Source organism: Arvicola amphibius, chromosome 2, assembly GCF_903992535.2.
Source record: "Arvicola amphibius chromosome 2, mArvAmp1.2, whole genome shotgun sequence".
NCBI lineage: Eukaryota > Metazoa > Chordata > Mammalia > Rodentia > Cricetidae > Arvicola > Arvicola amphibius.
The window spans coordinates 193,810,688-193,836,081 of NC_052048.2; the positions used below are offsets into that span (position 1 = coordinate 193,810,688).

At 43.8% G+C, this 25,394-nt stretch overlaps 2 protein-coding genes across 7 annotated transcripts in view; one reads left to right on the plus strand and one right to left on the minus strand.

The window, feature by feature from the left end:
- Cul1 (cullin 1) overlaps positions 1–5,188 on the plus strand; it is a 66,311-nt gene extending 61,123 nt beyond the window's left edge. The window contains exons 18-22 of the mRNA XM_038318561.2: positions 2,245–2,292; positions 2,371–2,453; positions 2,894–2,999; positions 3,670–3,783; positions 4,696–5,188. Of these exons, the coding sequence (XP_038174489.1) occupies positions 2,245–2,292; positions 2,371–2,453; positions 2,894–2,999; positions 3,670–3,783; positions 4,696–4,776 (432 nt within the window). The 3' untranslated portion in view covers positions 4,777–5,188. The remainder of the gene's footprint in view (positions 1–2,244; positions 2,293–2,370; positions 2,454–2,893; positions 3,000–3,669; positions 3,784–4,695) is intronic.
- Positions 5,189–9,957: 4,769 nt separating this feature from the next.
- Ezh2 (enhancer of zeste 2 polycomb repressive complex 2 subunit) overlaps positions 9,958–25,394 on the minus strand; it is a 60,940-nt gene continuing 45,503 nt past the window's right edge. For 4 of the 6 annotated variants that reach the window (XM_038319872.2, XM_038319871.2, XM_038319870.2 and 1 more), the window contains exons 9-20: positions 23,200–23,291; positions 21,544–21,784; positions 20,382–20,551; positions 19,914–20,008; positions 18,823–18,863; positions 18,271–18,396; positions 17,120–17,298; positions 13,534–13,629; positions 12,497–12,578; positions 11,624–11,704; positions 11,385–11,469; positions 9,958–10,278 (exon numbers count right to left, since the gene is read on the minus strand). In XM_038319872.2, the coding sequence (XP_038175800.1) occupies positions 10,218–10,278; positions 11,385–11,469; positions 11,624–11,704; positions 12,497–12,578; positions 13,534–13,629; positions 17,120–17,298; positions 18,271–18,396; positions 18,823–18,863; positions 19,914–20,008; positions 20,382–20,551; positions 21,544–21,784; positions 23,200–23,291 (1,349 nt within the window). In that variant the 3' untranslated portion in view covers positions 9,958–10,217. The remainder of the gene's footprint in view (positions 10,279–11,384; positions 11,470–11,623; positions 11,705–12,496; positions 12,579–13,533; positions 13,630–17,119; positions 17,299–18,270; positions 18,397–18,822; positions 18,864–19,913; positions 20,009–20,381; positions 20,552–21,543; positions 21,785–23,199; positions 23,292–25,394) is intronic. The other 2 variants (XM_038319874.2, XM_038319873.2) reach the window with 1 other exon arrangement.

A 25,394-nucleotide genomic window follows, 5' to 3' on the forward strand; every position in this document is an offset into this window, starting at 1 on the left:
TTGTGTCGAGGAGGTTTATATAACAGGCAGGGCTCATTGGAGCCACAACTTAACTTGACTTATCTCAAGCTAATGTATGGGGCATTCCTGGTGCTAGTGGCACTAAGATCTGGGTTGTAAAGCTGCGTGTGCCACTGAAATGATTTTTTTGACTATATAAGTTTGTGAGGAAATGTTTTGGAGGAAACAGATGGGTGCTCGGGCAGGCGTGGTGGCTAGCACTTGTGATGGTGGGGACCAATTCTAGCTGAATTCCTACAAGCTTTTATGCCAGCATTGTAAGGATATTACAAATGCTCTATTTTTGTCAGCATTGTAAGAGCATTGCGGAGTGCTCTTATGTCTAAACCATCCAGCCAGTCACTGACTCTGTCTGCCTGTCTCTCTGGTGTGTGTGTGTGTGTGTGTGTGTGCACGTGGGAGGGAGGGAGGGAGAGAGGAGAATGTCTTTCATTCATTTAACCAGTTTTCCTTTAGACAAACAAGGTCTCATTCTATAGCCAAAGATGACCTGAAATTCTTTATTCTAAAATTTTTCTGAGACTAAAGTCTGACTTATTTTTCTACCATTCTTCCCATCAGTTTTTCCTGCAGTGTCTTTCCAATAGCATGAAATTTCATGTGACCTAAAGCTAACCATTTAAAGTGGTTATTTAGTCAGTAAACAAGTGTATATAGTTCCCACTGCTATCCAGTTTCAGAACCTTTCCATCCCTTGAGAGTGGTGTAACCATTAGGAGCGACAGCTCTCCTTCCCACTTTGCCCCGTGTGCCCGACACCCTTAACCTCAGTGGACTCTTCTCTGGACCAGGCATGGAATGGGTTCGAGTTGTGTGTGTCTTTTGTACTTGCCTTATTTCACTGAGTATATTCTGTCTACAAGGTTTTCAGGTGTCAGTACTTTATTTGTTTGCATGTGTATATGCACTGTGTGCATGTGTGTTGGAGACTAGAAGGCAGCTAGCTGTTGCTGTTGAGCCCTTTCCACCCTATCATTTTGAGGCAGCATCTCACTGAATCTGGAACTTCTTCATTTGGCTAGGCCTCAGGGCCAGTAAGCCCCAGGGGTTCAGCTCTCCCTGCAGCTCCGAGGCTAAGCTTTTACATGAGTGCTGGGAGCAGATACACGATTTCAAACTTTCTTCATTCACATTAGTTTTTGTTTGGCTGAGGGTTTGGGTTGGTTTGGTTTTTGAGACAGGATCTCCTTTAATCCAGGATGACCCAGACTCACTGAGTAGACAGAGAATAGCCTTGAACTTAATGTCCTTTCACCTCTAAGCACGCACCCTGAGTACCAGACTACTGGCATGCATACTGCACCGTGCCTGTTTTCCATGCCGCACTGGGGATTGAGTCTAGGGCCTTGTGCGTGCTGGACAAGCACTCTTCCAACTAAGTGTCATCCCAGGCTTGTGTTTTTAGTTGACACATGTCACACATGTAGCCACACCGATGGCTACAGTGTCAGCTCCACTATGCACACATATTTATTATAATGAAGCCTTTTATCCTTTGTTACTGGTTGGAAGGGCTGACGGGTCTGACTCTCTGGTCTCTACGCGGCCTTTTCCTCAAGGCCACACCAGTCTTTCTGTTAGAATTCCCTTACGGGACTTGAGCTGCCCTCCTTCAGGCCCCAGCTCGTAGCAGCCAGTTCTCTGACAAAACTACCTGCATAGCCTCGGGCCAGCATGGGTGCCATTATGAAGAGGGCAGAACTCTGTCTAATGTCGGTTACGAGTCCAGGTTAGGTAGTAAGTGCCCATGAGGCTGATGGTGCTGGAAATCTCCAGACCAGCTCTTCCTCCAGCTGAGTGGTCACATGATGCAGAGTTCACAAAGGTTCTGAACCCCGGCATGCTCATGAATGCAGTATAGTTTTGGTTCTGCTGGGGTCCTTGATGCTCTGTTTGCACATTCATGGGTTTGGTTCAGTGGTAGAACACTTGTCTGGCATGCACTAAGCTTTGGGTTTGATCTTTCTTGTGAGCCTTCCAACATTGAAGAAGTGAATAATTTCCTGTAGGTTTAATTGTGTCCCGTGTTTATGGGAAACTATTAATGCCTTTGATTATTGGTGATCTAAGTCATTAAGAAGCTCTGAGAAGCCATGCTACTTTCTCTGGGTGGGTTCTACTTTGGGGCGAGGCCCAGTCCTGTAGACAGTGAGCTGAGTCTGACACAGCCCCTGGAGAGAAGCGTTCTTCCTTCTTGCTCACCGTCTTTCTCTCTCATTGCAGGACATTTTGGCACAAGTCCTACAGATTTTACTGAAGTCAAAGTTGCTGGTATGTTTGTGTACTTTGTATGAAGCTAACAGAAAGCCTTTCCCTGGGATGTGCCTAGTAACAGTTATTTTTTTCTAGGTCTTGGAAGATGAAAATGCAAATGTTGATGAGGTGGAATTGAAGCCAGACACCCTAATAAAGTTATACCTTGGTTATAAAAAGTAAGAAAAATCTAATACATAGCTGTTGACTTTATCCCCTGGCATCAGGCATACTTCAGGATCAGCACACACCAGGGAAACTGGACTCTGAGGGCTTGGTGGCTGCCTGCCAGTCCTCTATGTTGCTTTGTTTGATACTGCTTTTGGTTTTCTCTTTATTTTGAAAGTAAGTCTTCTTGAGTGACTCTTACAGAATAATGTTTAGGCCTTTATGTCTAATTATTTTGGTGTTTTTAACTTGACCAAAGTTAGAGATCGAATGTCACTTCAGTCTCAGCTCTGTGTAGTCACATAGCTTTGGTGGAGGGTCAGTTCCCGGTGACTGGTAGCAGTGATGGGTGTGAACCACCACCTGCCCCAGTCCGGGGAAGCAAAACGTCCAGTGCTGAAAGAGGGGGAGTAGACTTTTTAGTGACCTGTTTCCTCTGTTGTCTTGACAGTAAGAAATTAAGGGTTAATATCAATGTACCAATGAAAACGGAACAGAAGCAGGAACAAGAAACCACACACAAAAATATAGAGGAAGACCGCAAACTCCTGATTCAGGTGACTGTACACTTAGATGTGTTGCATCGCATGCGCTCTGTTTGCCAAGATGGCGCAGGGCTCGGGATCGCCAGAGATGACAACACCTGAAACCAGGACATGGCTGTCTGGGAGTGGAATATTTGATGTACCCAAAGGAAATAATCTTATCTTCCTGCCTAAATATGGGGGCACAGATAAAGCTGGCAGATTGGAAGAAGGAAGAGAATAGCAGAGCTAAGGGCAAGGGTGGGTAGCTTCTGTAGCCTCAGAGAGGGAACTTTTTTTTTATTTTTTAGTGCTGTTGGCCAAAACATTTTTTAAAGATGTATGTTTGTTTTAAATGCGTGTTTTGTCTACATGTATGTAAGGATATGTGCGTGACTGGTGCCCCTAGAGGCCAGAAGAGGGTGCTGGGTCTCCACGATCTGGAGTTAGAGCATTGCCAGCTACTCGTGGAGGTGCTGGGAACCCAGCCCGCTCTTAGCCACTGAGCCATCACTCTAGCCCATGGCTAGACAGTTTAATGTTTGTTCTCTTAGGATTGACACGTGGGCAGAGCTGATTGTTTCTCTCGCCTGTAGGGTATTTGTTACGCATGGAAGTAGAGCTGAAAAGGCCTGTGTGCAGGCTGCCTTTAACTTTCCAGCTTGTTAAAGCCCTAAGACACTTTTCCTTGTTGATTGCATAGGCGGCCATCGTGAGAATCATGAAAATGAGGAAGGTCCTGAAACACCAGCAGTTACTTGGTGAAGTCCTCACTCAGCTCTCCTCCAGGTTCAAACCTCGGGTCCCAGTGATCAAGGTACAGGAATCACGTGCTGTCCCTTCTCATGTTAGGGAAGATGTAGCCAAAGAACTAATCACTGTTTCATGAAAATGGGAACTGGCTTACTCAACAAGAAACTTCAACAAAGGGAAGTCAGCCTATCTTTCTTGAAATAAATATATAGAGAGGTGTATGGGCCATAAGTACACCTTTGTAGTGGACACTCCAATAAGGAAAAAGAAGTCCCATGTCCTCCCCTATGCCTACATTTCTGTGGCAATTAGCTATCCCAATTTGTGAGCCATAATGCCGACTTGGCTGGTTTGCTCGCAAGGAAGTAGTGGAGAGAGGGTGCTCTCTGCCATACTGCTGAGAGCCTGCTGGCTGGCAGTAGGAGGGCTGGGTTGCATTAGGAAAGGCTTGTTCATTTCTGCTGCTGTGCAGGGATTGTGGTGTATGAATATGTGGTGAATGTATCTAGGGCATTGATGATCTCATCTGCCTAGTTTCTGCTGGCCATAATCAGCAGGTCTTTCCTTTTCTGAACTACTTGAATAAGCTTCAGCCATTGGAGAGCCTCAAAAGGTGGAAGTAGATGGTGGGTTCTCAACAGTCAGGAGGCCCAAAATATCTGAGGGACCTATTAGCGCAATGCTAGTATGTCCTTTGGTCCTGCTTCGGATGTTGTGTGAAGGCACAGAACCTTGCCCAAAGGCAGCTAGGCTTTGTTAGAAAAGGAGATTGTAGCCTAGATATGCGGCAGCCCTTGCCTTCCCGCCTAGGGCAGCCAATAGCAGAGTGACTGCTCACAGGAAACAGTGAGGTTCCTCCTAAGCAGAAGGTGAATTTGCTCCCTGCTGAGCTCAGTGGAGGGTGGCACCTCTGTCCTGATGGCTATTTGTGTTTCTTTCCCCCTTCACTCCCTCTTCCTCCTAAAATAATGCCTAGAAATGCATTGATATTCTCATCGAAAAGGAATATTTGGAGCGAGTCGATGGTGAGAAGGACACCTACAGTTACTTGGCCTAACCCTTCTAAAAGGGTCTGTGACCCACAGCATAGAGTTCCAGTGACTAGAATGGAAACAGCTCAAGTTCATAGCAGCCAGCCTGCCGCCTTTTGGACCTCCCTTTTAAAAGCTGAGTCCACGGTTCCCACCATGGTCTCAGGCTACAGCCGGACTGCTCAGGACTGACACATTTCAGTCTGTAAACAGACGCCAACGCCATCTTCCCTAACTTACGGACAGGGGAACCGAACCTTCCATGCTGAGGCTGCATGCTACTGCACTTAAATCAATACATTGGCTCCCTGGTTAACGCTGTCGTCTGAGGCAGCACATGAGAGCGAGTCTGAATGGACCCACGTGTAATCTGCTATGGAAACCATTTGTATAGTGTGTTTCATTTTTTAACGTGTGAAAATAAAGAAAATTAAAGGATTTCTGTACAAGTTGCATTTGGTTTTAAGTTTTACTAATTTCTATATGTAAATAAAAGATTTAATGATTGTGCAAGTGTATATCCCCAGTGTCTTCCTGGAATCCAAAGGAGCTGCATTCTTTGGATTGAAAATGAAGATCTTAAATTTTAAGGCCCCTGATCTTTTTGGGCACTGACCCTTTTTCTAAGACTTCTCAGTGCCATGAGAGCTGTGACTCCAGATTGTTCCTGCTGAGCAGCCGGGACTAAGGGAATACTGAGATTGCCGTAGAAGCTGGGCTGACCACTGGGAAGCAGAGCTGGAATGCACAAGTGGAACCAACATGGGCGTATGGCCTCCCAGTCTCCTGCTCCACAGTACTCAGGTGGCAGTTCTCTGTAAGGCTACTGTGAAGTCAAAGCATCTGAAATATTGTAAACTCCTTGGGTCAGCAGGGAGGATGCTCAGCCATTGGCACTTCTGCATGAGAACTGAGAATCTCATCTCGGGTACCTCCTAGTGAAGCTTTTCCAAGTAAGCTGCCACATTCACCCCAGGCTGTGCTCCGAAGGAGGGCCCAGGCCAAGGTTCAAGGTTCATCCTCCTCATTCAGTCCGGTCCAAGGGAGTTTCTCAGACCTCCAGGAGCTCTGCCACAAGGCACTGCATTGACCTTTGTCTCCAGTCTCCATTTCCTGGCCAGAGGGCGAGAGGGACGCAGAGGAGGGGATGGAATCTTGTGTCTCCACACTGTGCTCTTGGTTTCATTCTTCCCATACGAGGATGCCTTAGGGGTTCTTACTGCTTACCAATCCTTTCTATGCTAAATTCTAAGCAAGCAGCTCAGAATAGCCTGGCACTCAATGCACTCAAGTTCCCATGTTTCAATTTTGGGGCAGAAGACAGTTGTAGTTATCAATCCGTCTTGCATGTTAGGCAAGTTCTGTACCACTGAGCCATGCTAGCCCTTCACTTCAGTTTGGCATCCCAGGCTGGCCTGAAACTCATGATCCTGCCTGTCTCCCTAGTGCTGGGGATTGCAGGCCTGCTCCATCATACCCATCCCTCCATGCCTTTTAGTATGTCTACTTTTAAACAGTTTTACTAAGATAAGCCAGGTAAAAGCAAGCGAACCAGCCACCCCATTCATTCATGACCTTCCCTCCACCCCAGGGCTCCACAGAAAACTCCCCTACTAGTTTACATTCTGAATGATGCTCACAGCTTGCTTGCCCTTTTAACAATTTGTTTTTGTCTTGAGACAAACACACTCTTAAAAACCCCATGGACCCACTTAAGAGGGGATGTGGTGGCGCGCACACCTTTAGCCTAACGCTCAAGAGGCAAAGGGTCTGGGGTTTGAGGCCAGTCTGGTCTACAGAGCCAATTCCAGGACAGCTAAGGCTACACATGGAGAAACCCTGTCTCAAGAAAAAAATAAAACTGCACTGTGGGATGTGCTAGGGTGGGCTCAACCTCAGTCTTAGTTTGCTGGTAATGAACAGTGGTGAGTTCATTTAGCTTCCTGCTCTGCTGCCGGCCTGACCCTTCTAGAACTGTAAACCCAAATAAGCTCTGTTCTAAGTCAACTTTTGGTTTTATCACATTTACCTTCTTTGAGGCTATAGGGAGAAGAGCTCTAAATTCAAGGCCAGCCTGGTCTACATAGCAAGTGCTAGATCAGCCAAGGCTACATAGGAGACCCTATCTCCCCACCCCAAATAAACCCAAAAAAACAATATCTGTTAGGTCCAAAGGAAACTCCAAAAGGCAGTCCAAATATCCAGAACTATAGTCAGGAAGATTTCTGGCCCTTAGTTTGTGAAGCTGGTTCCCTCTATCAAGATGAGTCATTTCCCTTACTTCTGGTGGAAGGGATATCTGCGCTCATGGTGGCCCCCAGGCTCCCTCACACCTGTCACACATTTCAAAGTCCAAGCTAACATCCTAGCCCTTCTCTTCCCTAGACTCCCTCCAGCTACTGAGCTTCCCTCCCCACTGCTTTTCTTACAATCCTGCTTTCTCTCCCTCTTCCCCTCCTACCCTCCCTCCTCTTTAGGGTCTCACTGTGTAGCCCTGGCTGGCCTGGAGCTCAGATCTGCCTGCCTCTGCCTCCTATGTAGCCTTAGGATCTGAGCACCTATGCACACAAGGCAGATGTGGTCTCGCTTGCACCTATAATCCCAGTGCTATGGGCCAGAGACAAAGGTCATTGGGGCTGCCCTTTACGTGTGAACTATTGGCTATGTGTAGGTTCTCAGGAATGAGGAATCACTCTTCAGTTGTGTGACCTACTACTGAGCTCAGAAGGGCTTGAAACCTAGTCCACACAGATGGCTCAAGTAAATTGTGGTGGACGCAAGATTTTTATAAGACAGGAGTCAGGGTAGGGGTGGTCAGTATGCAAAACTACTGTTTAGGCTTGATGAATAAAAAGGCAAGGTCTACACCCTCCTGTGTGGAGGGTGTTTGTCCCTGCTACACATGAACCTAGTGGTCTAAAGAGTTGGGCTTTTAATTTAAAACAGTTGACAGGGCTGGGGGAAATGGCCATTTCTTACTGACAGAGCTGGGGTTGGGGAATACCTGAGAACATCAGGCAAGGGGTCCTAGCATAGTGGGTCACTGCCACTGTGGGAACTTGAAAACCTGCTCCAAAAAGGGATGAGAACAGTGGCTCCAAAAAGGGATGAGAACAGTGGCTACTGAACCAGCAGGCTTCCGAAATTTAAACATTTTGCAGTGTTTATTCTTTACTGAACATCACTGCCTACTTTTATAAACATAGATTTAGGGTAAAAAAAAAAAAAATCAAATATGCTGACATAGCTGTCAGGGTAACTGAGACCTTAATCTTCTCCATTCCTGCAGCTATGCAGACCAAGTAACACCTTTGTCTAACCACGTGAGCACGGAATTGTCTCTAATAATACCCACATAGACCTATATATGGCCCATACTGGAATCGTTTATAACAAAGGGCAAAGTGGAAAAGCAGTTAATTCTAGACAAAATTAAGAGATTGCTTGTTATTTCAGAATGTTCACATCCAGACTGTCTTGACAACCTGTCAACAAACTAATCACACAATTTGTTAGTCTTCATAGCAGTGGCCAAACACTTGGGCAGATATTAAGTCAGACATATAAAGGTTAGAGATAAGGTGATTTTCAGTACTGAAAAACAAGAAGTGCTTCTAGGTAAGTAAGTACTTTTTAATATAAACTATAGAATATCCTGGTGTGGCAGCAATGACATGGTGCTTTTCACGGTCACCAATCTGGATGAGGTGTTGCAGACTGGCTTACCATGCATCAGCTTTGTGCCATATCCCACTATACATGAGCTTCAAGCTGACTAGATCTATCTAGAGTTGAAGCTTATCAAATGCAGCCAATGAGAGGGCTCAGTGGGTAAAAGCACTTGCTGCCATGCCTAATAAGGGGTCCACAATGTGGAAGAGCACTGAGCCCTGTAAACAGTCCTATGACTTCTGCATGCACAGTGGTACGCACACACTAAACCAAGATTAAAAGTAAGCTTCTTTTTTGTTTTTAACAACAAAGAGTTCCTGTAAGTGGTTCCAGCACTTGAGAGGTAGGCTCAAGAGTTCAAGGTTATCCTCAGCTACATAGCTAGTTTCAGGCCAACCTAGACTGTTACACAAGTTCTGCCAATTACTCTCTACTAATAAGACCTGTGTCTGCCACATCAGGAGCTCTGCAGTCTGAACCCTTCATTCTGCCGTTGACATCTGGAGATGAGAACCATGGCCAGGTGAGCTACATCAGTAAATACTATTGATCCCATGCACTCTCCGGGGGCCCTGAACATATATGATACTAAACAGATGTGCTCCGTTTGCCTGTTTGAACAAGGCAGGCCATTAGGTTATCTAAAGAAATTGCCTAAAAGAAGGTGTTGTCCACCTCAGCAGCTAAATATGGCTACCCACTTCGCCCAGGGCAATCCATGCAAATGCCAAGTGTAGAACAAGCAGCAGCCATGGGCAGTCACTGGAGTCCCTCCTGACCTACATCAATCAAAGATTCAAGTTGCAATGCCTTATGAATTGATATGATCGGAAACAATCTTGGAAATTAACAAAGCAAGTTTTAGTATATGTGAAAGTGAAGGTTTTTAAAAAATCTTTATAAATAAAAGACATATCTAACTCTAGAAAATGTAACTTGGTATTAAAATTATGATCCAGAGAACTGTTGTGAACATCTCCACACTGAAGCTGTAGCAGTTACTGTGCCACTCTGGCCAACTGCCAAGGAAGTTCCGGTCCCCAGCAGGGATTTGGAGGGGGCTATTTTAAGTCCCTTGGAGATTTAAACTATGACCAGATTATTGATGTGTGTCTTCTGTCTCCTGAGACCATTTCACCAGGCAGCTCAGGCTGGGTTTGGGTATCCCCAACACAAACTTACCTTCCTGCCAGCATGTAGAACCATGTCTGAACTATAGAACTTAAGCTGTGTATGTTCTTAGAAACGACCTAGTTCAGCCACAATCATCCGGACAGCAGATCTGGAGGTTACACAGCTTTCCCTGAGGTACAAACCATCTGCTGACTCACTTTCCTTGCAGAATGTCTCACACCAGTGCAGTTCACTCAAGACTAAAGGACAAGGGCAGCACTGTATCTAGGTAAATGCTATGCGGTATGTTTATTAGTTACTAAAGATTCATGGACAACCGGAAAACCAAAGCTCTAAGTTTTCCCGCTCCATGTAGTCTTTCTGGAATCAGCTGGCTACGCTCTATGACATGCGACTCAACAACAAGTTCAAGTATTCTTTATTCAAAGTTGAAAAATGTACCACACTGCATTATTGCAAAAATTCACTGGTACAAAACACTTTGCAGCTGGTGAGAAGGCAATAAAAAGTCGATTTTAAACTCATTACTATAAATTACTGTTACAGTACTTTGCAAATTCAGAATTTCAAACTGCATTTTCTTTTTCTAAATTGCCCACAGTACTCAAGGTTCCTGAAGCTAAGGCAGCTGTTTCAGAGAGGAGGGGAAGAGGTAGTGATGTCAAGGGATTTCCATTTCTCTTTCGATGCCCACATACTTCAGGGCATCAGCCTGGCTGTATCTGAAACGACATGAACAAGAAATGACTACTGTCCAATATTAGGAAGACCAAGCCTGCTGACGTGGAGGATTATGTCCCTAAAAACACACCCCACCCCCACCCTAATGCACAGCTGCAGGCATGAAGGGAAGCATGCATCCGCCACTGATCACTACTAATGGAGAACGCCTGTGCTAGAAGCATCCCCCAGCCCTCCCCACAGTGCTCTGAACCAGCTCCACATGGTGACGTCTGGGTCTAATACTGAGAAAGCAAAATCATGATTTGGAAAGAATGGCTAGTGCCAAAGAGCAACCCCATTGGCTGTGCCGAGTCGGAAAACAGGTGCCTAGACGGGCACTAAGGAAGCTGGACAGCTTTGCCTCTAACCCTGGCCTGCTCGTAGTGACCTCCCCACGAGGACCCTGTTCCAGTAGCCAGATGTCACCTAATTCCCTCCAGCTATACACCACAATGTGCTAGAACTAGGCACACACAGGGCCCCCATTGCAGCAACTTAAGTTTCTTGGTGGGGCGGATATTCAGCCACAAGAATTCTCTAACTAGAAATCTTTACCTGGTCACCTTAAATAACTTTCGTCAGATCTGCCCCACAGCCCGGTGGACTACACTGCCAGCCTGCCTCCTACCAGTGGAGCGCTGCACTGTCAGCGGTTGTGAATAGCTTCCCCAAAAAGATTCCAGTGACCACAGGGTAGCACATGCTAACAATTAAAGCAATGAAGATATAAATGTGCCACCCATAAAGATATACAAACTGCATCAACGAGAAAGGGTGCTGTAGAACACAGATGTGCCGGGAGACATCAGAAACCCCAGGGGTCACAGCCAGTTTCAACAGCAGGGTACTAAATGCAGGTTTAGGCATGGGGTTTGCTATTTTTTTTTTTTCAAATAAGTACTGTATAGTCAACACACGAGAACCTGCACTGAGGGAACAGATACCTCTCTACTGGTGCCCACGGCAAACAGGGACTCCAGTTAGAAGAATGCCCCGTCCAATGACGATGGCAGATCTGGTAAAGAACTTAAAACCAGCCTTTTACCTCAGCTCACAGTACAGGAAGGGAAAGCCCGTAGATATACTAAAAGTGTATTTTACCAACCTGTAATCAAAAAACAGCTCTTCACCAGTCTGGATGGCTCTCTTAGCAAAGATGCCTATCCTGTGGTCACCGTTCACCATCATAACTGGAAAGAGAAACACGGGGAGGGGGGCTAGTAGTGAGCATGACGACAGGCCAGGGGACAGAGGCACTGAAGTCTTCTATCATTTGGTTGGTTAAAAAAAAAAAAAAAAAAAAAAGTTTTACATGAAATTGGCAATTCCAACTTAAAAGCTTACCTTTTGCATAGCAGTTTGGATTTACGGAATGATTAGCAAAACGAATTTTGTTGCCCTTGCGGGTTGCGTCCACCACAAAATCTAAAAGGAAAAAACAACCCAGTGAGTAGTTTCAATCATGGATCAGCTACTACCGTTTAGGAGGAGTTCTTTGGGATTCCACTTCAAAAGCAAATAATACATTCAATTTCATTCAATATGAAATGACATTTGGAAGAAAATGCTATTCTAGATTAAAATGAATCCTTGATTGTTAAATATGGCTCTCAAATGCCATGACTTCTCAATTATATACTGCTGAGCAAAACATGCCTTAAAAATGTGGTCCTGCCGGATTTCTCTGAACATCAAGTAGACATATTAACATTTAAGATTACAATATTTCTGCAGAACATTTTCATTAAAAAACAAAACAAAACCATTCTATTGGTCCAGCTGTAAGTTTCTCTGAATGTACTGTGTACACACATTTTCAGACCAAGCTGCTGCCTTCCTCACATCCTGTGGGCAGCATCCTGGGCCACGGGTGCTTCCCCAAATGTGCCTGTCCTCCCAGGTCAGAGGCACTGAGAGGGGTGCTGAACTACACAGACCCCAAGTCCCAGGGGACATGCGGCAAGCCACATCAGTGGGAGACACCATGTCCCCTCACAGCCAGAGTCTGTGGCAGTGGCTGGGACTCGTTTGGTTGTTTCCTGTAAACACAGCCCTTCCACTCAATGGGGACCTTCCCCTCTCCTCACAGCCCCGAGCCTAGGTCTGGTGATAAGAAATCCCAGGAGCTGTTTCTGTGGACAGACGACTCATTTCCAGCATCTTGCTGACCTCAACCAGCAATCAGATCCCAAACCAATTCCAAAGCTCGGAACATACCATTGTTCAAGTTGAACAGGAAGCTGCACATGTATTTGTCATACACTTTCCCTCTTCTGTCTGCTTCATCCTGAGAAATGATCTAAAAGGAAGAAGATGCAGGAGGAAATTGTTTTGGAGTGAGTGACCATACCTGTTAGGACATGAAAGCCAATGAACAGAATTTTGGTCCCTCTTCAAGGGGTCACAGTAGCCAAATTCTCTCCCCTTTTTAGGAATGTACAATAGTAAAGAATTTTTAAATCTCATTACATTTTATTTATTAATTTATGGGGAAGCAATTGTGCACCCATGCCCAGTATGTATGAAGGTCAAAAGACAACCTGTGGGAATCCTTACTCTCCTTCCACCATGTGAGTCCTAGGAACTAAGGTCATCAGCTTGGCAGCAGGTACCTTTACCTGCTGAACTGTCAAAATGACTTGTTGTTTTCTGTGTTTTAACACAGGGTTTCTCTGTGTAGTTTTGGAGCCTATCCTGGAATTCACTCTGTAGACCAGGCTAATTTCAAACTCAAAGACATCCACCTGCCTCTGCATCCCGAGTGGTGGGATTAAAGGCGTGCGTCACCACCGCCTGACACCAAAATGACATTTTTAAGAATTCGAAATCAGAGAGATTTCTAAGTCCTAAGCAATATCCCTAGAGAAAATGACATCGTCTTTCTGATGAGCAAAAAACAAAACAAAACAAAACAAAAATGCAAACTGTGACTTTCAGAAGCAATCTTACAACTTTCCCCCCAGCCCTACAACTAAAAAGACCAAGTTAGTAATGCTGTTGTTTCTGGGTCCCTAGCAGCTCATCTGCCAATTCAGCAGGACCAATTCCACACAGCAAAGCTCTTGTTCCTAAGTCCCTCATCTCCAGGTAATAAAAGCCAAACATGACAAGAACTAAAGCAATCTAGCTAGTTGTTACTATGCAAGCCAAATCTACAAGTAAGCCCGGGCTAATGGGTGTTTAATAAGAAATCTATCCAAAACGATGCAAGCTGCTGCTATAGACAAAACCACTGCATTACATGATTGCCTTACCTCTCCACAGTACTCTGAGATGAATTCGTTTTTCTGTACAGGATCTTTGATAAAGATCCCCCAGCCTGCGACATCAGACGGTGCCAGCAGTAAGTGCTAGAAAATAAGCACAATCACAGGTGAGCCAGAGCGAGGCAGGCTGCAGAGACCGCAGAGCCTTCCTTCCCAAGTGATGTGATAGGGTTCAAAGTTGTTAAATGTGTCTAGAAAACTATTAATGTTTCTAAAGAGTTCAGAATAAATATCCCCTTATAGGAAACAAAACCAAAGCTTTGGTGTCATGGCTACTGCAGCAAGGGAGCTTTGTAAGATCTGCTTCGCTTTTACTTCTGTTCGTCCCTCTACTAACTCACTTTCAACCAAACACAATCCAAACGGTCCACGTGTGGAAAGCTCGGACCCCAGCATGTGGACTGATCACCTAAAGGTGACTGAATTGTGAGGGCTCTGAACTAATTAACAGATTAATCTCTGGGTAGACTCAAATTGACAGCATTCCTGGGAGGGGTACAGACTAAGTGAGCTCTGGTTTGGAGGAGGTGGTTACTGTGTGTTTTTCAGGTGTATGCCTTGCTCCTGGCTCTGCTCTGCCTCGTGTGCACGGCCGGGGCAGCAGACCAGGCTCCCTGTGCACGGCTGGGGCAGCAGACAGGCTCAGCCCTTCAGCTGCTTCTCCTCAGGCATTTTGTCACCATGGCAAAACTGAGAAATACAAATTTTACTTTTGTTATTTTATCTATTTAGTGTGTTTATGTATGTGTATGCATGTGTGTGTACATGTATGTAACACGTGTGGGTCAGGAGCACCTTCGGGTACTGTACCTACTGCTCTCCACCTTACTTCTTTGGAGACAGCATCTGTCTCACTGAACCTGGAGCTGTTGGAGATAGACGCCAGGCCCACCAGCACCGGACTGTTGGTGCATGCCTATGCCTGGCTGATGGAGGAGAGTCTTCTATCAATCTGTTGATTTCATTGGTTAATTAATAAAGAAAACTGCTTGGCCTGATAGGTCAGAACATAGGTGGGTGGAGTAGACAGAACAGAATGCTGGGAAGAAGGGAAGTGAGTCGGGTGCAATGAAGCTCCCACCCAAGATGGACGTAGGCTAGAATCTTCCCTGTAAGCCACCCCTCGTGGTGCTACACACATTACTAAATATGGGTTAAAGCAAAAGGTGAGAATTAGCTAATAAGAGGCTGAAACTAATGGGCCAGGCAGTGTTTAAATGAATACAGTTTGTGTGTTGTTATTTAGGGCATAAGCTAGCTATGCAGGAGGCGGGCAGGATAAAAAGCAGGCCTGCCCGCAGCTCCTCACTACACCTGGCTTTCAATGTGGGTGTTGGCATATACTTATGCCCCGACGTCAGCAGGCAAGCTGCTTACCCATAGCACCATCTCTTCAGACCCTGGTTTTTGGATTGAGACAGACATGGTGTCATGGTGTCACTGTGGGACCCGGGCTGCCCTTGAATAGGGTTACACCACCACAGCTGGTTGTCGAAACAAATCTAAGGGAGCACAGCAGCCACTCACCTCAACCGTCCACTCTGCAGCCTGCTCAAGGCCACAGCACATTCTGGGATTTTTGTATTTGTTTTGTTGTTGTTGTTGTTTGCTTTTTTGTTTGTTTTCGTTTTGGTTTTTGAGACAGGGTTTCTCTGTAACTTCGGAGCCTGTCCTGGAGCTAGCTCTTGTGGATCAGGCTGGCCTCTGCCTCCCAAGTGCTGGGATTAAGGGCGTGCACCACCACCCTGCCACGTTCTGGTTCTTTACTGGTGTTTATTCTAGAGACACTGCCATTTCCTCCACAGCAGCTTCCTTCTAGCGATTTCTCATGATAACACAGAAAATTGCCATGAAGTGTGTCATGATTTATCAGTCCTATTAAGAAGGCCAAGAAAACCACTGTTTTCTGTTTTTCGAGCCAAGGTTTCTCTGTGTTGCTATGGCTATCCTGGGACTCTCTGTAGACCAGGCTGGCCTCAAACTCAGAGATCCGCCTCCCTCTGCCTCCTGAGTGCTGGGATTAAAGGTGCCAGGTGGCGTAACTTCTCATCATGGCTCTTTAGCAAGCTTCACTCAGAACCTTCTTGTGACCTTTAAAGGTATTCCCAGATCATCCAAATGTACCTATTCCTGTTCTGTTCTACCTTTGTCAGGTGCATTTCCCAGTCTTTTACTATGCACAAAAAAATAAAACAAACAAAACAACAACAGCAACAAAAACCCACACATGGAGAATGGGCCTGTACTCTGACAGAAATCACCATCTGTTTCCACTGAGGGGACAGAATGTCTCTGTGCTAACAAAACTAGAAAGTTTGAACCAACTACTAAAATACTAGCTAATAATGCCTATTTCCGACCACTTCTCGGAACGTCAGGGTGATCTTCCCACCGTGTAGGCCTTTACTTTATGGGAGTGCAATGGCTCACTGAGGTGGCTGACTGTATCAGGACGAGGCTGGTTATCTGCTCTCCAGCCACCAGCTGTCAAACACTACTCTACTCCCTGAAACAGACGACAAACACAAACTTCGTACATCTATAAGAAGTTCACCACCACAGAAGAAGCTGCTGATGTGGTCTGAATCAGCTGTGGGAAACAAAAGAGGCTTTCCCATGAAGCAAGGGCTTGACCTATGGCCAAGTGTGCACCTGCAATTGAGACTGGGCATTCTTGTTACAGACAAAGGAGAACTGGAAAGAGAAGTTCAAGTTTGTTTGTGAATGCCAATATGAGTGTTCTCAATTTGGTTATTTTGTTTTAAAAAAAAAAAAAGGAGAGAAGGCTACTCCTGGACTGACAGACACTGTTCCTCAGTGGTCTGGGCTTCAAAGAGCTAGCAGAAAGCTTTTCAGTTTCTCTAAAGATGATGACCACCAAAATATTGCCAGAAATCCCTTAAACAAAGAAGGTTGAGGACTAAAGCACCCAAGATTCAGCGTCCTGTTACCCCATGTATCCTACAACACACACACCAATGTATTGCTCTGAACAACAACACACTAAGAAAAACGAGGACGCTACAGAATGTACTAAACTTTTGGCCAAGAGAATGAAGTCAAAGAAAAATGCCAGGACCAGACTTCCAAGAGATGGAGGCTATCCTTGTTGAGAGTTTCCACTTATAAGTCAGAGTTCAGTCAAAAATAAGTCTTGAAGAGTAACAAATAAATGATCAAACCTTAAATCTGGGATGGGGAGGGGATGACACCTGCATTATCCAAACAACACCTGAGCATTTCTCTCTCTTATCAGCTGTACCTTTAAGGGTCACTTTTAATTCTGTCATTCCCACATAAAATCTGAGACTATCAGTGACAGCCATCTCCCAAAGGATGCGGCTGAAGGGGAGCTCTCGGAAGAGTGCTTATCTAGCAAAAGCCCTGAGTTCAAACCCACAGCACCATATAAAATCACACGTGGTAGCACATACACAGGTCCAGCACTCAGAAAATAGAGGCAGGAGGATCAGAAATTCAAGTTCTTCTCAGCTACATAGAGAGTTCAAAGACAGCATAGGTTACATAAGATGCTATCAAAAAAAAAAAGTTTCCAGACATGACTATCATTTACCTTCTTAGAGCCCCGCTGAATACTGCAGTTCTTGCAGGACACGTTTTTACTGTCCCAGTGGTCGGCAGCTCCACATGTGAGACAGAGGTCAGGGTCACACTCGCGAACAGCCAGGTAGCACGGACACTGCTTGGTGTTGCACTGAGCTTTGCACCGACATCCAGGAAAGCGGTTCTGACCTTCAGGGATAAATTTCAGCACCATCACCACCATATCCAGCCATCATCATCTTACACAATCCTTTACAGGAACGTAGCCAATGTCTTGCTGAGCACATGAATCCTCACAGCCTTCCCCCTACTATTCCACTGTAGGGATGAGGAAAGGGAACAGCAAACATGAAGCTGCTAGGACTGAGAAGGAACACTGCTGGGTTTTTGTTGTCTGTTTTATAATTATGAAATGGCATATGAATTTAAGTTCTATGATTAACTAAATAGGTGAAGGGAGGTCTTGGACTGAATGGTATTCATGGCCCTTGACCATTCCGATAAGCCAGCAGTTCTCAACCTGTGGGTCAAAACCCCTTTAGCAAACTTTCATCTCCAAAAATATTAACATTATGGCTCATAACAATAGCAAAATTACAATTATGAGGTAGCAACAAGAATAATTTTATGGCTTTGGGTCACCACAACATGAGGAACTGTATTAAAAGGTCACAGCATTAGGAAGGCTGAGAACCAGTGTAATAAACCGTATTTCTAATCCATCCCCTTGTATTCAAATTCTTTGCACAGCATCGTTAAATGATTCTAAAAACCTACTGTCCATATGCTACTTTCCTTTACTCTGCAAACTAAAGCCCTAACTCACTCCTGATGGCCAAAAAAGGCTTGGGTAGACTGTCCTTACAGTCTATGCCACTTTACGCTAATTCAAATGACCAAAGAAAAGAACAGACAAATCCAATCCATTACTGCAACTCTGCCTAACTTGTGTGTACACACACACTCACATTGCCCAAAAGGCTGACTAGACATTAGCACATAAAGGCTCAATGAATACTTGTAGACTAAGTAGCTTTCCTACAGCAAGCAGTAAGAGAGCACTCCCAGTCCTTAGGTCTTAATATGATAATCACCATTTCAGTTGCTGACCAAAGGCCTATTCAATTCTCATGCAATTTCACCAAAGCAACAAATACTTACACTCTGAACTACATTGACAAAACTTTTCACAAAAATTTTGTGCTATCACACAAGGGCACGAACTGTCACAAGGCTGTCGTGGATGGTCACAGGGTTGATAGTTGTAAACATGGTTAGAGGAGCCGTCTGAGTAAAGATAACAGCACGCAGCCAATGAATCCAGGGAGATGGGAAATGATCATCACAATTAACAAGACATTCTTCCCCAGTACCTCTGGAACGTCCTTTACTGGCTGCCTTCACTGAAAGACACACAGTCCTGCGGAAAAAAAATCACCTCCCACCCCCCAAGTGCTTAAAACCCTGCTGCACATGTCAGCCCCCCTGCCGAAGTGCTACTTCTCTGCTTCTCACTACCTCACTCCATCCACTCGCTTTCCCTTTCTGAACAGCAGTAACTGGAGAGCAAGACACATTTCATTTAAATTGATTTGCTAAGCAGAAGTCAATTCAATCAGAATAACCAAAACTTCAATCCAGTTTCTACTCTAAAACAAATGACAACAAGCCAAGTTTCAGGCTGATAATGAGGTTTAAGTGGGAGATGCTGACCCTTTTTCAGTTGAATCTTTCTGCAGTGTGCAGCCCACAACCTGCAAAAAAAAGAAAAAGAAACTTCTGTGTGAAGGTGCACGAACAACCAGCTACAAATCCACCCAAGACCTGTTTAAGTGAACCTGTCTGTGCAATTAACGCAGCAGTGCTGAAAAGCCACAATGAGCCTGACAGTACCACTCTCTGCTGACTTGTCAGCTCAGAGGGGCCTGGGAAGCAGCTCAGGTTGCTGTGCCACGCCCAAAAGCCTGGCAAGAAAGCACTTGTCCACGCTGCCTATAAGACTATGGAGGCCTTGTGTACATCTACCCATTTAGTCTTGTCTGAATTACATGGATATTGGTACTTTTCATAATTTCAGCATCATTAACCATCCAATTGAACTGCATGGCAAGAAATTGTTCAACCAAAAATTTAGCAGCATCTACTAAAGCCTAAATTCCTGTTCCCATGGGAAAATTTCTCTTGAGTTTTAAATTGTTTACAATAGCAATGAAACACATACAATATGGGCCTATATAAAATTTTTGAAGCATAACCTAACTGCTCCCATACCTACTCAACTACATTTTCATTTTAAAACACAGTGGGTTGGGGAGGGGGGATCCAGTCAAGGTTTCCCTGGCTCTACATTTACAAAAGCATCCTGTATATTTATTCACGGTAATTATTTGTGAGCAATAGCCACAGACTTGGAGGAGGCTCACTTTAAATATCAGAATGTAATGGCACACACTCAGAAAATCCTAGAGTAAGACACTTCCAAACACTGGCCCAGAGAGCAGAGCAGGAACACATCTTACAACATTCCACACCAAATGGCTAAAGGAACTGTTTATGTAGTATGTACTGCAATAGGTCTTTCTTAATCAAAACCAATATGGTAACCAAAAATTTTATAACTTGACATAACAAATATACTGAAGTGACCACATATAAAAAGTCACAGCAACCATAGAGAGAAATGAGGTTTCTCTAGGTTTATGGCTGAGGGCAGTTTAAAGCCTTTTTCATAATCATTCAAGTGAAAACTGACTCCTGTTCTTGGGAGAAGGCTGGCAGCAGCTCCGGCTCCTCAGCAGACTTACCGGTGTTTTCTTTTCTTCTTTCTTGGCGGAGTATCCACATCCTCAGTGGGGACAGGCGCTATGACACTGGACTCTTTGACTCTGAACTCATACACCTAGGTGAGAGGCAGAGTAACATGAACAGCCATTCCATGCTCTTGTGTACTGGGAAGATGTTCGTCTCTCTCACGACAGTGCCAGGTATATAGATACACAGTAGAAATCACTGCCGTCCATCACACTGGGAGCATAGCTAAATTTAGAATCTGGCCAAATTTCAATTCTGTCTATTTAGATCTACCACATTCAAATTGAATTCTAAACTGGGGAAATTCAGAAACTTAGCTAAAGAATACTACTGTTTTAACTTTCTTAAGGAAGGAGAGAAATTTTTTCAGAAGATGAACAGAATAAAATTAAGACACTCCAAGTCCAACAAGCACCTATGATCCCTGTACATAATAAATCTCTTTGAACACACATGCTTACCTGTCTACATGTTTTGGTCCCAATTAGCCTAGCAATGGCGCAAAAATTATCGTAGTAAGTACCGATGAGCACTCTAAACATAGAGGCTTCAGCACCGCTCCACTCCACGTTCTCAGGAGGTTCAATATTTGGCTTCATCTTTATTGGTGTTTGACACCGAGAATTTGCTTCTACAAAACCAAATGTTAGCACTAGTCAAGAAATAATGACTAAGAGATTGGGGAGATGAGTCAGTTGGTAAAAGCTCTTATCATGCCAGCACAAGGACCAGAGTTCAAATCCTCTCAACCACATAAAAGTCAGACACATAGCACAGGCATCTGTTATTCCAGCACTCCTACAAGGAAATAAGACAGAGACACGAGACTCTCCAGCAGTTCATGGGCCAGCTAACCCAGAGAAGGCAGTGAAAAAGCAACCAGAAGATCTTATCTTAAATAAAATGGAAAGTGAGGACCTACCCAAGAGTTTATTCTTTGCCATTCATATGTACACCACGGCATGTACACACACACACACAATATGAATAAACAAAAATTGGGGTATGCTTAAGGAAAACACAAGGCACGTAATTGTATTTTAGAATTAAGAAAGCTAGAAACAGTATGAAAGATCTTCATCCTCCCCAACGGAACCCATGAAATTCTGCTTCCTTTAACACACTTATCAAATAAACGCATATGGGGTCTATTGTCGTTTACAGTGTTGCTCACAGAGTTGAAAGAACTAAAACTCAGTAAATAGAAGATAAACTCAGCAGCAGTATTTATTTTCTCCCTACCAAAGCTATGCACAGGCCCTCAGTTTCATCATGCTCCATCAAAGAAAGGTGGAATGGGAAAGGCAGACCTTCCTACTGGAAGACAAGGCTGGCAGGAGGTGCAGGGGGAGAGAGCACCAACAATTCAGCCAGAGCACTGAGAGAACTCTCGGATCTCAGCAGTGAAGGGGCAGACAGGTAAGGGCCCTGGAGAGACGGCTCTATGGCTAGGAGCATACTGCTCTTACAGAGAGGACCTAAATTTGGTTCTCAACACACATCAGGTGGCTCACAGTTGCCTATAACTCCAGCTGTCTGTACCTACATGCATTCGGTAATCTTAACCCTCAGAAAGTTCAACTTTCAAAGCAATAGCAAACTCACTTATCCCACGTATCTTACCAGAGGAGCTAGAAGTTTCATCTTTCTTCTCTTCTTCTTCTTTATCATTGCTCTCTCCCCCAGTTTCAGTCCCTGCTTCCCTGTCACTGTCTGTATCCTTTGACTCCAGCACACTGATGGTGGGGGTGCTGGGTCTGCTACTGTTATTTGGAAGTCTTCCTCTTCTGCGGCCCCCTGGGCGTTTGGGTGGTGTCTTTATCCTCTCAGCAGTAAGGGCAGCAGCAAACTCCTTAGCTCCCTCCTGCAAAATGAAATGGAGGAAGCATCAGGGTAAAGTTCTAAACCGCATCTTGGTGGAATAGAATAAGACATCGCATAGCACAAGTTGGTCACGAATCTATCATGGTACCCATTACCAGAGTCACTTGTATATCAACATACCCAACATTTCGTCTGCTTTTGAGAGTTCCAAGATTTCAGAAACATAAAAATAGGTTCAATATTTTGTTCTAATGATGCAAAATCAGGCAAGGCAGTTCTACATGATGAATTTATAAAATATGTTAAAAAGTTAAAATATAAAAGTATTTTGCACAATAAAGGTATCTTCTCTACATATACATACAGTACACTTAAAAGAGAATCTCACATACTGAAGTGTGTCAATCAGACTTCCTATTTCAAAGCTTAAAATAATACATACCTCTTTAAAGGTATTATTTAAAGTATACAAGGACACAAAACATATACATGCATGACTTAGTCACTTCCGGTCTTACTATTAAAACATCCAATATTTTTTCCTGTGAAGGATGCAAAATCACAGGAAGACATGAAAGAACTTTTAGGAACAAGAGAAGGGTTACATTTGCATTCTGAAGCATCACAATCCAATCTCAGAAAGTATAAAACAATCGTAAGAGTATGGTTTGTAAAAGAGACCACAGAAACATTTTAGATGAGCCAATAAAGCTCTGCCTTATAAAGAATATAAAACAGTGCTCAAGAATTCCTTTTTGTAATTTTTATTTATTTTTTTAGTGGAAATAGAAGGGAAAAGTTTGAAAGGAGCCAACAGTTTTATACTTCACTCTACAAAACCAAATTGCTTAAAAATAGGATACCTTCTGTAGGTGCCATTCATTGAATCTTCTGTCCAAAATCCAACAGGCAATATATACCCACTTAGTTCCTAGGTAGGAGTGGCTTGGTTCAAAGAGGGGAAATGGTAAAAAATAAGATAGTACCCGTAAAAAACAACTTTCCTGCCTCATATTTTCCTAATCCCTTACTCCTAAGCTCTATAACTTAAAAAAAAGAAAATCTGTGGGATCTATGGTACAGCTCAAACTACAAGTGGCCTAAAGCATTCACAGAAGGGATACGTCCATGCGAAAAGCTTAGGAACGCCTGCACACGATTACTGAGTTTCTGGTGTCTTAAGTGGGCTATCTATGCCTCATACGCTCATAAACTTTGTAGAGAGTCCTTGATCCTAAAGACCGAGAAACATTGCTGAAGAAGTAACACAGATAATGAAGAGTAATACAAGATCAATAGACTACACTGTGCAATGCACAGCTATGAGAGAAACGAGGGTGAGACCACTGCCTGTCATATGGCCATGTACGTATGGATCAGACAGCATTAGAACTTCTCCGCCACCTCCACCAAGTTCTTAAGAGCCCTCCAGAGAAACAAAGCACTAAATCTCACCAGATGCTGGTAACACTGTGGTCCACAAGGCTTGTTGTCCAGAGCTGTCTCTGTGTTCTTCCGCTTATATGTATTGGGTGTTGCGTGGAAGGCTATAAAATAAACACGAAGTATCTGAATATGGCTATAAAGTTTACTTTTTCATTTCCCCAGATCCACTGGAAAAATCTACCAATATCTTCCAAGTACGTAGTTTATACAACTCCTTCCATCTATCATGGGGTATAGACCATTCTTCCTCCAACCTCCAAGAAAGTTAAAAAATATGGCAAACTCTGGATGATTCATAATTTTTATTTTCCCCTTGCATGTATGATTGATGGGTATAAAGTATGACTACAAACATTTACTTGAGTATTTAGTATCTCCAACAAGTAAAAATACTACAAAAAGAAACCAAACATTTACTTGAGTATTTAGTATCTCCAACAAGTAAAAATATTACAAAAAGAAACCAAATTTCCTTATTTTATAAAAAATATTCTGGCATCTACAATTTCTCTGTGTAGGGAGGGTTTTTTGTGGGGGGGTGAGATAGGAGGGTTATATCTTTCCCAAGCTGCCTTTAAAATTAGGGCAATCTTCCTGCCTTGCCTCCTAAGTACTAGGATTACAAATGTTTATCACCACCGTGCTGAGCTCCAACATGATTCCTTAATTTCTAGAGGAAGGGTAGTTTACTTGGTAAGGGGTAGAAAATGGTTCTCCTTGCTATGTATCTAGAGATGCTCCGGATGGCGGGATTCAGTCCCAGGGAGTGCACACCAGTTGTTCTCTCACAAGAGGGAAAAAGCCATAACTATTCAAAATCACCAAGATGAAAATGATCTTAATTTGGCTAAATACGTGATATTAACGGAACCATGTGGGATTTTTGGCTGTTTTCTCTTTGGTGGTGGTAGCGTTTGTAAAGATCTTTTCCATAAAGGCTCCGCTCTATCTTCTCCTCTCAAACATTAGGGATCCAAACCAGGGCCTTGTTATGCAAGGCTCAACCATTGAGCTAAGTTCCCAAGTTGTTTTCGACAAACAAACCTTTTTAATAGTAGCTGGTTTTTTTTTGTTGTATTGGTTTAGTTTTGGCCAAAGCTGTGCTATATATATAGCCTAGGCAAAGCAATCTTGCTTCTGCCTCAATAATGCTCAGATTATAGTTCTAATGTGTTGTGAATTTGTTTTAGCTTAAAATAAGTTATTCTTAAAATACACTTAAAGGGACTAGCAAGATGGTTCACCAGGTGTAAGGACACTTATCACCAAGTTTGATGACCTGAGTTCAATTCCTAGAATCCACACGGTAGGAGAGAACTAACTTCAACAAATTGACTTCCACATTCACACAAGGCATACATGTGCCAAAAAGTATGCTCACATGCAAAAACAATCACTCACCCAATGCTATGAATAGGACAGAGCCCAATACTATTATTTTGCCAAATGGAGAAAGTATTAACTCAACTTCTAGTAACATCATTATAACCATAAGTCAATGCATTTCTTAACCGTCACTAGAGAAGCTTCTGTTTGCAGTAGATATGATTAACACAGAGACCCACAACTGGTCAGGATGCAGAGAATACAAGACTGAAGAATGGGACATCTCCACCACACCCCCTTCCTCCAGGCTCAGGGATAGCTGAGGAAAAGAGCGCAGACTTAGTTTAGAGTCAGAGGCAGTGGATGCCTTGAAAGTGTTGTTATTTTGTGTTTTGGAATGTAACTTTACTTCCGGTTTACTGACTGGCAGGTCCAAGTGAGGTGCTCACTCACTGTCTAATAGACAGGGAAATCAAGACAACTTCCCAGGTACGGAAACTACAAAACATCACTTCAGACAAGGAGCAGAGTCAACACGAGACGGGGCTATAAGTGGAGAAACCTTCTTCAAGGTTCTTGCTGAAGCAAGAGGATCGAGAAATCAGCAGTTCAAGGCTAGCTTCTGCCACTACTGAGTGTAAGACCCTGTCTCAACAAATACAAATTCTACTTACCTGGAAATTTTACTAGAAACCGCATTCCCTAGAAACGTCAAGGGAAAAGTAAGTTTTCATACTGACACTAAGAATGCTTTGCTTTGTATTGAAATGCAAATACTTATGAAGCAATTACTCAGCGGATCAAAAAGAAATAAAATATTTTAACATTAGGCAAGAACTTGTTTATATAAATGCCTTTTCAGCCAATTTGCTACTTAG